This window comes from Euleptes europaea, chromosome 2 (genome assembly GCF_029931775.1).
Source record: "Euleptes europaea isolate rEulEur1 chromosome 2, rEulEur1.hap1, whole genome shotgun sequence".
Classification (NCBI taxonomy): domain Eukaryota; kingdom Metazoa; phylum Chordata; class Lepidosauria; order Squamata; family Sphaerodactylidae; genus Euleptes; species Euleptes europaea.
In genome coordinates this window covers 117,413,600-117,429,287 of record NC_079313.1, presented here as the reverse complement: position 1 = coordinate 117,429,287, position 15,688 = coordinate 117,413,600, and the positions used below count along the sequence as shown (strand labels likewise).

The 15,688-nt window shown below is 43.1% G+C and overlaps 1 protein-coding gene across 1 annotated transcript in view; it reads left to right on the top strand.

Moving 5' to 3' along the window:
* The window catches only part of PREX1 (phosphatidylinositol-3,4,5-trisphosphate dependent Rac exchange factor 1), a 266,433-nt gene that overhangs the window by 98,665 nt on the left and 152,080 nt on the right, over positions 1–15,688 (top strand). The window contains exons 2-3 of the mRNA XM_056843986.1: positions 1,913–1,984; positions 7,336–7,458. Coding sequence (XP_056699964.1) covers positions 1,913–1,984; positions 7,336–7,458 — 195 coding nt within the window. The remainder of the gene's footprint in view (positions 1–1,912; positions 1,985–7,335; positions 7,459–15,688) is intronic.

The window sequence follows — 15,688 nt, the reverse complement described above, 5'->3', positions numbered from 1 at the left end:
AAGCTGGAGGGTAAGAAATTCAAAACAGATGAAAGGAAGTATTTTTTCACACAACGCATAGTTAAATTGTGGAACTCCCTGCCCCAGGATGTGGAGATGGCTGCCAGCTTGGAGGGCTTTAAGAGGGGAGTGGACATATTCATGGAGGAAAGGGGTCTTCATGGCTATTAGTTAGAATGGATACTAGTCATGCTGCATACCTATTCTCTCTAATATCAGAGGAGCATGCCTATTATTTTGGGTGCAGTGGAACACAGGCAGGATGGTGCTGCTGCAGTCTTCTTGTTTGTGGCTTCCTAGAGGCACCTAGTTGGCCACTGTGTGAACAGACTGCTGGACTTGATGGGCCTTGGCCTGATCCAGCAGGGCCTTTCTTATGTTCTTAAGGTTTACGTGACGTTACAGGCGTGCTGTGTGAATTTCACTGCTGCTTATGTCCTGTTACCATCGCTTTTAGCTATTCTCTTTTCCTTCCTTTACTTTCGCCAGCCTTAAAAATGTGGCGGGTGCCCTTGGTGAAACCACTTGCTTGGCTTGTGAGCCTCTGGCTGACCTCTGTTGGAAACAGAATGTGGGACTAGCAGGGTCATCCTGAGCAGAGTTACGCCCTTCTAAGTCCATTGAAGTCAATGAGTTTACAAGGTAGGGGTGCCAGCCTCCCGCTATCACAACTGATCTCCAGACTATAGTGATCAGTTCCCCTGGAGAAAATGGAGTCTTTGGAGGGTGGACTCTGCGGCATTGTACCCCACTGAGGACCCTGCCCTGCCCAGGCTCCACCTCCAAATCTCCGGTGGCCGGGGGAACCTGGTAACCCTCTTACAAGGAGTTCTCTGTTCATGATGGCCCTGTGTATGATCCTTGTGTTATTCCATCAAGACAGTTCTTGGGTGCCATGTGTTAATGACTGTTGCTAAACCAAGGGACCAGTAACAGAGACTACAGCCAAGTGACTCAACTTCCCTTGGAGTCCTGGGTGATATCCCACATAATGGGAGATATTCACCCTGATATCACTAGTTCTGTTGCAAGATTTTTGGTGGAGGTGATGTCGCTCAAATGTCAAAACAAAACAAGCATGTAAGCTGTGAGTTGAATGTTGAAACACATTTTGTGATTTCAATGAGGCTGGTTCAGGGGGAATATATTGTTATGGTATTAGTGATGCTATGTTTAGTAACTGTTTTCTACTGTGTTTTAACCTTAAGTATACGTTGGGTGTTGTAAATTGATTTTTTGGTGTTGTATTATGTATTATTGTTATGGTTAAGCTCAAGACCTTTGGTCAAAGGAGCTAATAAATAAATGGAATGGGCCAAGTGACTCCTTATGGGCCCCCATTTCCAATCTCCGTTATGTAAGTTCTGCTCAGGAACTGCTGTGGGGAAGTGAGATTATGTTTAGACCCTGCTTCTAAACCTCAGCATGCCTCGGTTGTAGAGAAATTGCCCCCCCAATCTTAGCAGGGCCTCCCCCCACTTTGATACCGATCCCTTTGTTTGATGAGATCCAGTCCTCTCGCCTTCCTACCTAATCATGTCAAAACAGCCGCGTGTTGGGAGGAAGGAGGGGAAGCCTCAGTGGGAATAAACAAACAATTGCTTCCTTTGGTGTGCTGATGGTACCCGATATGGAAGTAAAATAAGTGTCAGGAATGCTTCAAAGAGAAGGATGCTTGTTGCCGGGCAGAACCCAAACAACTTTAAAGACATGCCGCTCGCTTAAGATGCTGGGTGTCCCAGTAATGAAGAGATGCCTGTTTTGATAGTTTCAAGAGTGTAAAGTGATCTGCCCTTTGCGCCCAAAAGCGACGGATTTGCATCCGGGTGGCTGGATGTTAATGAAAGCTCTGGAGATGATGAAATTAAAGAAGTTTGACAATAACTCTCCCCCCCTTTGTTTTCCCCTACAGGCGTTTCTGCACAGAATTAGGCAGAATGCTGTGGACAAAGCTGAAAAATACATCACAGAGGAAAATGTCAAGGTATTTATTTCAGAATCCTCTCTTTTTTCCCTTTGCAAACTCTTGGAACAACTATGATATAGGCCATTGCAGCAGCCACCAAGTGCCAACAAGGCAAGTTTATGTTTATTTTAGCAGACACAAAGTAAGAGGTTGGTTGATTAATTTCTAATGCACAGATATTCTTTTCCTGGCTTGGAGATGCAGCGACGAGAGACGCTTCACCTCTTCATTTGCAGGCTATTATGCTGCAGTTAAAGCCACAAATCCTTGTCCGTTTTTGTAAAAAAAGTGTCAGTGTGCAGTTCCAACCTCCAGTCCTGTGTGCCTTTTTCTCCTTCACTGCTGGAAGGCAAGTTGGGTGCATCTTGGGATGCCAGGCTGCAACATGGAAGTTCTTTCTTCCCCTGCCGTCTGCTGTTGGGTTGTGAGATGAAGCTTCTTTGTCTTCTGCAGCCCACCAGCCTAGCCATACAGCCCTTCCCCTTCTCTGGGACACACCTGGGGTCCTGGTCATTGTAGAGTGTGAGAGAAAAACAGGTGGGAGAAGTGGCAGCCTGATCAATGCATAGTTCACAGAGGGAATCTCTGGGATGTGATTTGCAACCCTAGATCTTGCTATCCATGGTCATTTATGCATGGGAGTTTTACCTGAGGTTTGTTGCTTGCTGGACTCACACTTTCTTCTTTAGAAGCTATGCAATAGCATTCTCCAAGCTAAAAACATGAAGCCCGCCCTTGAAATGCTGCTTTGTGATTGGCTGTAGTTCTTTCTTTGAGATAGAAACCCCATCCCCCCCCGCGGAAATCCAAGTGCCCAGCCAAAATGCATTTTAAAAGACAAAAACTAAACGGAGCACCCTAAAAGGAATGGGGGGGGGGGAAACCAAAGCCTCATTTTAAAAGTCCATTCTTCTGCCCAGAAAGAACTCCCAGGAAGCAGGAAGTATTTGCATCCCTGCCTCTTTACACACTGCTTTGTAATTGGCTGTGAGAGAAACCAAGCTTGCGTACCCTCCACTTTGCTTTATGCATGGAGATTTTACCCGGTCTGAGCTCAGGGGAGATGGAAGAATCGGGTTAACAGAGGAATGGAAAGACCCAGGGTTTGTGAAAGCTGGCAGCGAGGTCATCTCTAATGGAGGGAAAACTCAAGGAACAACTGAGACAGACCGGGAGTGAATGTGAGTGAAAGTACCCATGCATAAATGACCCGTGTTGCCCCTGGGCATGGAGCCACTGACCCTCCCATTTCCTTCCTTCATCCTCCAGAGCATTCCATTATGTTGACCCTCTCTAGGTCATAGGTGTGCCGATAGGTTTGTTGTTGTCTGTTTTTGGCAGGGTTCATGTGCTTGTAACAGCTGTGGAACAAGCTGAGATTCACCCATGAAGTGTTTCCCCAAACCTGCAGATTCAGCAACTGGAAAGATGCTGATGAGCAATATTCCTATTGTTTTCTGTTAATTTATTACCTCCCAAGCTGCTAAATATAAATGTCATGCAGTTCTTCAGAATTCATTTGCTTTGAATAGGTATTTGCAATGCAATCCTTAGCACAGTGACGCCCTTCTAAGTCCATTGAAGGCAACATAGTGAGAAAGGTGTAATTATGTTGAGGATTGAACTGCAGTCTTGTGCCAAGTTACTCTGCTCTAAATACATTGCTTTCAATAAGCTTAGACTGGGGTAGAGAGCCAGCATGGTTTAGTGGTTAAAAGCAGCGGACTCTAATCCGGAGAACCGGGTTCGATTCCCCACTCCTCCACATGACGCCTGCTGGGTGACCTTGGGCCAGTCACAGTTCTCTCAGAACTCTCTCAACCCACACAGAGGCAGGCAATGGAAAACCATCTCCAAACGTCTCTTGCCTTGAAAACCCTATGGGGTCAAATTATGGAAAATAAATTAAATCCAAAATATATAAATAATTAAAAAACAAAACAATGCCATCAATGAATCTCCCTCTTAACTGTAATTGTAAGATGAATTGGAAAATGTGTTAAATACTAAGCCCTCTGTCAATAATCTGATTCAACTTTATGTATTTTTGGGTTTTTTTGTTTGTTTTTTTACTTTATTGTTTCTATATTTGTTTTTAAAAAGGTTTGTTGTTATTGTTTGTTTGGGTGGTGGTTTTCTGTTTGGAAAATTAATTTTAAAAATGTTAAAAAGAAAACCCTATGGGGTAGCCATAAGTCAGCTGTGACTAGACGGCACATGCACGCACACGCGCGCACACACACACACACAGAAACTTGGGTAACTGTGCACAGGATTGTCCTGTAAATGTGTTTGTGACTGAACCACATCTTTGTGGATGGGCCTTGATTTTTCTGTCATTCCTTTGCTGGAATGCATTAGTACCGGAAATGGAGAGACCATATTTTTGTTAGTTTGTTGAAGCGGGATTCTTAACCTCCTGTTGCTCATTTGAAATCCTTTTTGGAGTTCACTATCCTGACACTGGGAAAAATGTATTATTACTAAGGCTTTAAGCCTTTGGCCACTTACCTGGTAGTAAACCTCACTGAACTCAGGAGAAATTGTACAGTACTATGAACATTACAACAGATCCTTGAGACTTCCCCGTTGCTTATCTACTGTGCATCTGAGAACCCTCCATTTTTTCCTACTTCCTGCTTATTCCTCCTCATGCTTGATTAATGCTTTGAGTGCAGATAACTGCTAATTGCTTGATATAATATAATTTTGATACGGGTGCTCATAATGAGCGTTGGCAAAGCATCATTTCTCCTTCCAGACAGACATTGTCAGTTTTACCTACTTGGATTGCTGGTTACTTATTTGGATGCTTATTACCTCTTCTCTGGGCTTCCTCACACTTGCCCAGCCCGGGGGGAAGCAGTAAGTTTGTTCTGAAGTTCTAATGATTGGCACTGATCAAGCTGATATTGATTTCTATACCACCACTCTTCAAAAGTGTATTCAAAGTGGTTTACAAAGAGGTTTATAAAAAGGTTTATAAGATGCAGGCATCTTGTAAATAGATTTAATAGATTTAAAATGGTACCCTGAAGCAAGAAAAAGCCATTCAAATTCAGGGTACCTAAACTATCCAGGTAGAACACAACCGTTCCCCACCTCTTATAAGGTAACCAGCTAAATGCCAAAGGCACAAGAGAACAGGACCATGTTCGTTGGTGCTGAAAATAAACCAAAGAAGGTAACAAGCAAACTTTGGGAGGAAGTTCGGCTACGGAGAAGGCTCTCTTTTTGGTAGTCACCCAGAAAAGGATCTCAGATGAGGACCTCAGCTGCTGGGTAAGAGAAGGCAGTCCTTCAGTTCAGTGGTGAGTAGGCTGGATGGTGCAGGAATCTCTAACGTACACATCTCCCCAACCCAAGACCTCAAACTGACTCCACTGACCCTACCTTTTGAACTAGACAATCCCAAATACGAAAGTCTTTCACTTTAGATTATCTCAGCCTGAAAACGACACTAAAACTTTGCATAAACCTTTGCTGACTTGCGCATATCTTCTGATAAGAATGTATTAAATCGTGCCTAATTCAAATTAGGCCTTGGTTGAAAACACACTGGCAAGCCCTCTGTGGCTTTGACAGCTGGCTGGACCGAGGAGTGTCTTCGATAGGAAGCAAGCAGGTGATAACAGACGGAGAGCCATGCCTGCCAAGCAGATAATTAAAGCCAATCAAAACCCATTAACATCGCTGGCCTCTGCTCTGTAGCCCAGCTCATGCTGAGAGGGGGGACTACAGACATTACAGGCAGATCAGGCGATAAAAGCATGTGCAATGTACCCCTTTCCGGCAAATCCTGGCACGGAATCGGGCTTGGCATGGCTGGGTACCTGCTTACGGCCAACTGGAGGTGCTGGACTGATCACCAGATTCCCAAGGGGAGAAATGCCCAGGGCCCGTGTGAGTGCAGGAGAATTATGTTGTGCTGCATCTTCCTTTCCCAGTCAGCCCAGATGTCCCACAGGAGTGACTCATAGCAAGGAATGCGAGACTGTAGCTCTCTGTTCCCTCCGCCATTGCCACTGTGGTAGAGAAGCTGGCCACAAATAGAGCCACAATGGAGAGGAATGTGGCCGTGTTGTGAGGAGAAGGGGAGCTGTGATGGTGGGGTGCATGGAAACCCTCTCCCAAGGGGGCAAAATAACCCCTGCAGCCAGGCCAGACTCCTCTTGTTAAACCAAAAATGAGAACTTCCTAAGTCTTTCCCCACCATCTGCCCCCCTCCCCCCCACTTGGAATTTCCAAGGAAAATAATGCCGTGAGTGTCCTGGGCGACTTTGTCCACTGCCCCAGTATTATGCTTAGGAAACCATTCCTTATATCCAGCTTAAATCTTGCTGCATTTTCAATCCACTTTCAATGCACTTTGCAGCTGGATTTTACTGTGTAAAATGCCAAAATCCACTTGCAAATGATCGTTAAAGTGGATTGAAAGTGCATTATTTAGCATGTGTGAAAGCGCCCTTCGTTGCCATAGCCTGAATTTGTTTTTGTTGGTGAGTGCTTTCCTCAGGACACCTGCTAGCGTATTTGAGCTTGGCTTCCTGATGGACAGTTACCAGGCTGCCTCCATACCATACCCCCACCTTAGTTTGTCCAAGTCATATGCAACCCCCTAAGTTGTCTGTAGGCTGCCTAGTTTTGCTGCATTCATTATCATAATGGTAGTGGTCCATTTGACTATTAGCTACAGTGACAGGACTGGGACTTGCAAGGGAGAAGGGAAGATAAACAATTTGGAAATCCCACTTCACTCCTCCAGATCTTTGGCTCCAGGTCTCTTTAAGCTCTCCTGGGGCTTGAGGAAGCAAATTTCTCTCCCCCCACTTTTCCTTTTAAGTGAGCTGTTCTTAGCACCCTTTCTGTTGCTTTTTCTGTTCTTATCAAGCCTTTTCTTTTAAAGTTTTCTTTCCTTTTGGTTAGTTTTCAAAGTCATTCCACGAAGTAGGTAGAGGCTTCTGTATTGTCTATAGGGATGCCAACCTCTAGGTGGAACCTGGAGTTCCCCTGGAATTACAACTGGTCTCCAGACTAGAGACTAAAGATTAGTTCCCCTGGAGACAACTGGCAGCTTCAGAGGGCAGACTCTATGGTATACCATAGTTTCTAGGTGAAAACCCTCCCAAATTTCCCATTCACAAGCACTGCCCCCATTCCCCAAGAATTGTCCAGGCCAGAGTTGGCAGTCCTCTCTGTTTTTTATATCTCTTTATTATTAGATTATGTGATGAAATGAAAAGCTACAAAATAAATAACGATGATTTTAGATAGTGTAATTAGATAGTGTAATGATTCTAGGAAGTGTAATTGAAGGCCCTGCTCAGCTTACATGAGCAATTATTACTGGAGATTTCTTTGTGTTACAGATTTTATTTTCCAACATAGAAGACATACTTGATGTTCACAAGGAGTTCCTGACTGCCTTGGAATTTTGTTTAGATCCGGAACCTCAATCTCAGCATGAACTAGGAGATGTTTTCTTAAAGTTTGTAAGTATGATTAATTAAAATTCTGTTTGATAATTCATCTCTATGAGGCGTTGTAACTAGATCTTAACAATGTAGATTTTGTATGCAAATAAATGAGAAAGGTTATTATGTTTGTAAAACACTGTAAACCATTTGAAACTTGGTTGAGCCAGAAAATATCTTAGCAGCTCTCTCCTTTCTCCTTGAGAAACTATAACACTTTTTATTTTATTTCAAATTTTTGTTTACTTTATGTCAAATAGTTTCAAAAGGGTTGCCCAAATTTAGAACCAGTGAGGAAGAAACTTAAGTTCAGAATAAGTTGAAGAACTGAAAAATTTCACAATATTTCTACTGGCTTTCCTATGTGAGGAGAAATGTGGGGCAAACCTTGAGTATATTTCCTCCTTCATGTCCTCCTTTCCTTCACTGTGAGACTGAGTATATTGACTAACTTGTATGGAGTCAGTCCAGGGAGGCACTTCTGCGATACTTGTAAATTGCCATGCTACACATGTGTAAATTTCTGCGTGCACATCCAGTGTACAGCATGAACTATGGCCAGTCATAGTTACAGTACAGTACAGCTATGGCCAGTCATAGATTCTGCTTGTACTGCATAGACAGCAATTTACACATTAATAGGATCGTTCGCATGTGGTCATCTGCTTGCATGAAATACAACAGTGGTCCTTGTGGAAATGAAATAATGTGTGAAGCGGTCCTTAGTTACAGAGAATCCTGGGGGTGGGGTTGCTTCATAAGATGATGCTATTTTTAGATAGATGCTGCTAAAGACCACAGGGCGCTTGGTAAATGCAGGTTCAACTTTCCAGGGCTAACATCTGTAATTATACAACTGATGATTTCCTCATATAGCAAAGAAGCCTCAGTGTCACCCAGAGAGGAAATTAAACACTTCAGGCACTGGGTAATTTAAAAGCATCGCATTCATACTTGTGGGTCTTGTACATGAAGGGCAGCTGGGAAAGACTTGATGAAAGCCCTCTGGTGTGTGTATAATTATTGAATATATTGAGTGGAGTTTTGCCAGGAGATGTCATGATCTAAATATAACCTCTACAAGGTTGCCAAAGTCATAGAGCTGAAGTTGCAACTGACACATGACATCGAGTCCTGTGCATGCTCTTATCCGGAAAGGGTACTGTGGTGCCAACAGCTACTGTACGAAAGCAGCTGGTTTGACATAGTGAGTTGATATCAGGAGACTTAGGGCCATTGTTGGATCTCCAGGCTACGTATGGGAATTAGACTCCGGTTCCTTCTGTCTTTATGGCTCAGTTCATGTATCACTTTTCAGTATTTCTCCCATCGGTGTGATGTGCTCATGTGACAAACAGAAATATTGAGGATGGGTCGTGGCTCAGTGGTAGAGCATCTGCTTGGCATGCAGAAGGTCCCAAGTTCAATCCCTGGCATCTCCAGTTGAAAGGACCAGGCAAGTACTTGATGTGAAAGACCTCTGACTGAAACCCTGGACAGCTGCTGCCAGTCTGAGTAGACAATACTGACCTTGATGGACCAAGGGTCTTATTCAGTATAAGGCAGCTTCATGCGTGCAATATGTTAAGTATCCAGCTCCTGATGTGTGAAAAAACAAACAAAAAGAAAACCCAGGCAGCAGCTAGAAATGTGCTTGTACCCATTTATTGAACTGACTTAAGTTCAGGAAAGAAAAAAACAATTTGCCATCATATTTCAATCTTCTAGTGTTTTATTTATTTGAATGTTTATTGGTTGCAGCCACTACAAAACCGCTTGAGGCAGCTCCTTGTAATTTGAATTGCGCACCATAAAAGGTCACTAATAAAACATGCAAACAATATAAAGTAGCGGATAAAAGGAATGAAATCCAACCGACGACAGAGTAATGTGACAGCAGATAAAACATGGGGGGCAGAAAGGGGAGGAAACAAATAATGCACGAGTGATTTCAGTTGAGATATGTCAGATCCTCAGAGCCCTCTTTAAGCACAGAATAAGGGTCTGTAACACAGGACCTTGTGATTGGCAGGCAGTATGAAGACTTTGGATTGGTCAGGACAGGCTTTTAGTAAAGGCTTAGTACAGTGATCCCTAATGGGATGCCCATGGATATCAAGGTCATGTTGATGTATTTCTTGGTGCCTGTATGCATTTTCCCCAAAGCATCTCTTCCTCAAAGCAAAGAACCAATCCAGGTTTTCCTCTGATTCACTGGAGTAGGAGATGTTTCTGTCTGTGAAAGAAAAAAAAAAACCTTTGGAATCAGCTGTCTCTGTCATAGGAGGATGCTTGGCTTGGAAACTCCTAACTTTCTGTGAAACATCTAAGTGTTTTGTGGTTGCACTGAGCCCTCAGGTGGTTGCTGTGTGGGCCATAGCAGCCATTTTGTTGTGGCACCTGCTACCTGTTCTCCAAATTCCAAAGGTGCCCACAGGCTCAACAAGGTTGGGAACCCATGGCTTAGTATGTATAATAGGAGCTTTGGTCAGTTGGATCAGCCAGTTGGCCAGACTTTAGCTCCAGTTTGGGTCCCTGGTTGCAGTTTTCCAGCAACAGGTTGTTGTAGGGTTGCCAACCTCCAGGTAATATAACAAAAAGAAACAGCACTATGATCCAAAAATACATAACATAGGAATCACACCAGGTGCTGAATGCTAAACCTATATATTGTAAAGCTTATTAACACACTAAAATGCATACAAAACTTATCATTATCTATCTATAATCTATCACAACTATGAAACTATTACAAAACTTGCATATATAAGTCAGATCAGATCAGTTTTATGCATGTTGCGGTCACAGATCTTAACAAACCAACTACACACACACACACTTGTACATAAGACTGGAACACGAAGATGAGACACTACTTGGCATCTTTATGAAGACAGTTTAGTTCAGTGTCCATTGTTGTATCATGAAGTAGTTCCGTCTTGGAATGCAATGTGAGGTTCCCTTTTTGCTGCCGCAACTTCCCAGATTTAAAGGGGCAGAGCTTGCAAAAACGTAACCACTGAATGCGGCTTGGGCGTACAATCCAAGGTCCAAAATGGTAAAAATAAAGATGAAAAATGCGCGATAGGGAGGATCCAATAACCTATTTCAAAGTACAGCTTCTTTAGTCGCATTAAATTCACTATAGGATTGTGGTAACTCAATTGCAACTGGCTGAGTAATGCCGATACATTTCCAGTCCAAAAGTAGTTCCACCGATTGTGGTAGCTTATTGTTCTTCGGAGGAGTACCTTGGAAACCTTCTGTCTGAGGCTAGAAAGCTCTGGCATTGAAGTCCCTCCCCTCCCCAAACCTCACCCTCCTCAGGCTCCACCCCAAAAACCTCCTGCCGGTAGCAAAGAGGGACCTGGCAACTCTAGGTAGTTGGGATCCTGGGTTAGAATGGGATTTAGTTTTGGTTTTGCATGGACTCGGCCTTGTCATCAGAGATGGTTTACATGTTTATGGCAGCAGCGTTGCTGTTTTTCCTAATTGTGGTCAGTGTTGCTGTGTCTTCAGAATTGTGTGTGTTGTTTTTTTCCCTGTTCTGCACTAAATGCTCAGAAAGAGAGTCTTGAAAATCACCATGTCTGTGCGGGAAGCTGTTACACAATAGTCCCTTAACATATAGCGGCATCTTTGATGAGTGTTTTTACAGCATGTGGTATCTGGGATGTATAAATTGGCCTTTAGAAAGGGGAGCAAAGTCAGGAGCCAGCCAGTGATCCGTTGAGCCCAGGCACTCCCGAACTGTGTCTCTTAAGAGGGACTGATGTGTATGCTGAAAAAATAAGCCACTGTGCCAGTTATGTACACCATGCTAATCTGGCATCTCCCTTCACTCTCCCGATGTATGAGCAGTGATGTCACCCCAAGGAGGGAGAAATACGGTTGCCAACACTGGGTTGGGAAATTCCTGGAGATTTGGGAGTGGAGCCTAGAGAGCTCAGGGTTTAGGAAGGGGAAGGACCTCAGCTGAGTATAATGCCACAGAGTCCTCCCTTCAAGAATGGATTATGCAAGAAAGTAGAAAGCAAAAGACTATCCAGATGTAACTGAATGGACAAATAAGGTTGCAGAATATGCAACTGTGGCTAAATTAACATCCTTAGTGATTAATAGATCAACCTCTGATTTTTATGAAAAATGGAAAGTATTTATTGACTATATTGTTAACTGATAAAAATGATTGAATGTTAAAATGTTTGCACAGGGGACTGCCTTTACCTTTAAGTAAGAAATACGCCATCCAATATGCAATTATAATTTTCAAACAAGGTATAATAGAAGTTATAGAGTAAGTTCCATTGTAATGTAAGAATTTGATGTGTATGTTTGCATGTTTTGTAATATCTTTTTGGTAAATTTTTTTTTTTTTAAAAGCAGGCAGGGAAATTGATTTCTGTTGTCTGGAGATCAGCTGTAATTCCAGGAGATCTCCAGGCATTGCCTGGAGGTTGGCAACCATAGGGAGGAATGATATATTAGGATTCCTTAGTGCATGATATAACTGTCTGCCATAGAGGAATCCAAGAAGCACTGTAATAGCCCAGGAAACAGGTCCTGGTATTTACCTCTGACTATTTAAACCCAGGGTAGGTCAAAGTGGTAGGAGGCAATATTGACTGGGCTTCCCAGCAGTTGCCAGGAGGATGCCTGCTCCTTGTTTTTGCAGCTGATTGAGAAAATATCTATATTTGAGACTAAGATATATAGGAGAAGATATATATAAGAATTACCGTGTGTATATAAAAAGTGTGTGGGTGTGTATTGATAGGAAGAAAATAGATTCCTTTGAAATGTGGTGTTGGAGGAGAATGTTACGAATTCCGTGGACTGCCAAAAAAACAAATCAGTGGGTTATAGATCAAATCAAGCCTGAACTGACCCTAGAAGCTAAAATGAATAAACTGAGGCTATCGTATTTTGGTCACGTCATGAGACGACAAGAGTCACTGGAAAAGACAGTCATGCTAGGACAAGTTGAGGGCAGCAGGAAAAGAGGAAGACCCAACAAGAGATGGATTGACTCAATAAAGGGAGCCACAGCCTTCAATTTGCAAGATCTGAGCAAGGCTGTCAAAGATAGGATATTTTGGAGGACTTTCATTCATAGGGTCGCCATGAGTCGGAAGCGACTTGACGGCACTTAACACACACACACACACACATATATATGAATGGCATGTGTCTTATTCAGGAAAAAACCCTGGGCCCTGAGTATCAGAAGACTGGCAAATATCTATCTAGCTTAGTGCTCTTCAACCCATACGACATGGCCCTGAGGTAGGTCATGAGCCCTGATACAGCTGCCATTTATTTATTTGCTGCCTTTTGGAAGGCCCATGCTGCCAGTATGCATGCATGGAGAGCAGAGACACCTCCTTCCTCCCTCTCCAGTAGCAGGATGGCGAGGCCACTGATTAATGGAGACAGTTCTTCCATGGCTTTGACCATCAACTTATTCCTCACTTCCTGGTGCATGGCTTGTGTTTCCTGTCTCTAGCTCTCTTGATGGACTTTCCGTGGTTCTGACGCCAGGAAGGTTGTAACTCTGCTCCCCCCATTTCTTATCATGTGATTTTGTATCGCGTGCTTGCAGCTCAGTGAGTCCCATGCTCAGTTCATTGTGGATCTGAAAAGGTTCAAGGTCACTGATCTAGTCAATTCCTGAAAAGTATCTGTTCTGAAATCTGGCTCTTCGGGGCTCTCCGCATGCTTTCCCTTTGCTGTTACCCTATTGCCTACATATTATGTATATTTCTGTGACTATTTTCTCCAAGTTGTTGTTTTTAATTAACAGATTGTAACCACGAGGACCACAATTTAAAGTAGCTAGACTGATGTGGGGAGACAGGAGATATTTACCTGCTTCTCTCCATGCCTTTTTCCTGCCAAAAAACACAACCACAGATATGCTTTGATCTGATCTGGAGGCAACTTTAGGGACACCATATCATTATAGAGACGAGTTTTACATTGGGATTGATTTTATTAGTATAAATGTATAATTTGATAGATTCTGATCTGTTGTAATTTATTATGGTTCTCTTGTTGGAAGTTGCCCTTAGCCCGGCTTTGCCGGGGGAGGGCCAGGTATAAATGGAATAAAATAAAAAATAAAACTTAAAGATGCTTGTTTCTTTTCCTCAACTAGCACAGTAAAAAGAAAAAGGGTAGGGAGGTATGTAGCAGGTAGCTCTTCCCTAAGGTTGCATAGCTATAGGAAATTAATAGGTTGGATCCACACTTAACTATACAATTAATGGTTATTAACAAATATTTCACACTTAGTTTCTATTAAAATAGTTAATCCAATAATAGCTGCTGGTTCTCTCGGGACAAGGAGACACTCAAGTTTATTTGGTAATAGCTCAGTAATAAGCAAAACTGCTGGCAGATACTGGTTAATAAGGCATTAATTCTATTTTTTAGCATGACTCCGACCTTTGTTTTGGGATTGGTTGGATCATAGGTATTGTATTCTTTGTTTTAAATCTTCAATCTCTATGTATACAAAGCAAGGACTCACATCTCCCCCTTTCTCTAGACTTTCTGTTTTCTTCCCTTTCTCTGTCATGTGTTCTTTTTTATTTAAAAAAAAAACCCCTATCCAAAACAAAACCTCAACTGTCCCGACATTGCCAGTTCCCTCTTTTCTGTTGTGTCACACATGCAGCCCTGCCATTTCGTGCATCTGGGGGCCAGGAACTTCTGCCTTTATATTATTCCCAGGCTTTGACTCAGAAAAGCCTGAAACCGGAGCATCTGTAGCTCCAGATGTAAAGAGGACAAAGCCTACGAGCCAGCTGCTTTTCAGCCTCTTCCTTCATCTCTTTGTGGCTCCTGCTTTATTGGCTGCCGCTGTTGTGTTTGGATGTAAAGATGAATAAAAATGAATAAAAGCAACCATCTCAGTAGATTGATGAACCAAGACTTGAGGGATGAAGAAGAGCCACTGTGGCGTAGTGTGTAGAGCAGGCCCTGGGAGTCTGAGGTTCAAAACCCTACTTGGTGATCTAGGGCTAGTCATTCTCTCTCAGCCCAACATAACTTGTAGGGTTGTTGAAAGGTATATTGGGAGGAGGGGGAGCGATGTAAACCACACAGAGGTTCTTGGAGGGGAAGGGAGCTAAAAATGTAATCGATAGATTGATGGATGGCTCTATGGGCAGAAGGAACACGTCCATTTATTTAGGTTTCAAATTGCCCAGATCTGAATCCTGCACTTTCCGGTATGGATGGTACTCCTTCTGTGTGTAAATGCACAGTCGTACAGTTTATGGTCTTATAATCAGGTGGATCAGCTGTGAACTCAGGACAGAAGAAAGGGAGAGCCTCTTCACAAAATGCACAATGAGCATTTGGAATTCAGTGCCACAGGATGTGGTGCTGGCTTTAAAAAAAGGGATTAGGCAAATTGGTGAAAAGTAGATGTACCAGTGGCTATTAGTCATTACAGTTCAGTGGAACCTTCAGAAGTGAAATAATTTGGGTGGAGACAGATATGGGAGATGATCTCATAACCTCCCTATAGGCAACTTGCTGGCCACTGCCGGAAAGAGACAGCTGGACTACACGGACCTTGCTGAAGTAATGTGATAGCCAAGCCAGAGTTTAGGTATCTGTAGGCTGGATCCAACCTGGTTTTCTTCTCATGAAAAAGGGAGGATAGGGTCTGCTTTGATCACTAGAAACACTATGCTGGGGGATCATGGGACCTGCATGGACAAAAGCCATTTGGGTCAGAACTCTAGTGAGAATGGGAGCTGGAAAAGATTGTGCAAAAACATCCAACCTTATATATCTGTTCTCCAACCCAAAGTCCAGTTGCTGGAGTCTAGGAAGGGTACAGCAGGAGATGATACTGCTATTATAATCAGACAAGAGCAAAAGGCCAAAATCCTCTTATGGTTGATTCAAACTGGCAGCCAATCACAGGGACTGAATTTGCACACCCATTGTGTCAGAAAAAGGCTCACGCTCCTCTGTGTCAGAAGAAGCATCACACTCTAACCTTAGAGTTCTTCACAAGTGAAATTTGAAAAGATCACGTGATCACACCAGAAGTTTCCTTATACCAAGTCAGACCATGGGTCTGTCAAGCTCAGTATTGTCCACTCTGACTGGCAGCAGCTTTCTAGGGTCTCCAGTGAAGGTCTTTTGTATCACCTGCTACCTCATTCTTAAGTGGAGATGCCGGGGATTGAATCTGGAACCTTCTGCATGCAAAGCAGATGCTTTCCCA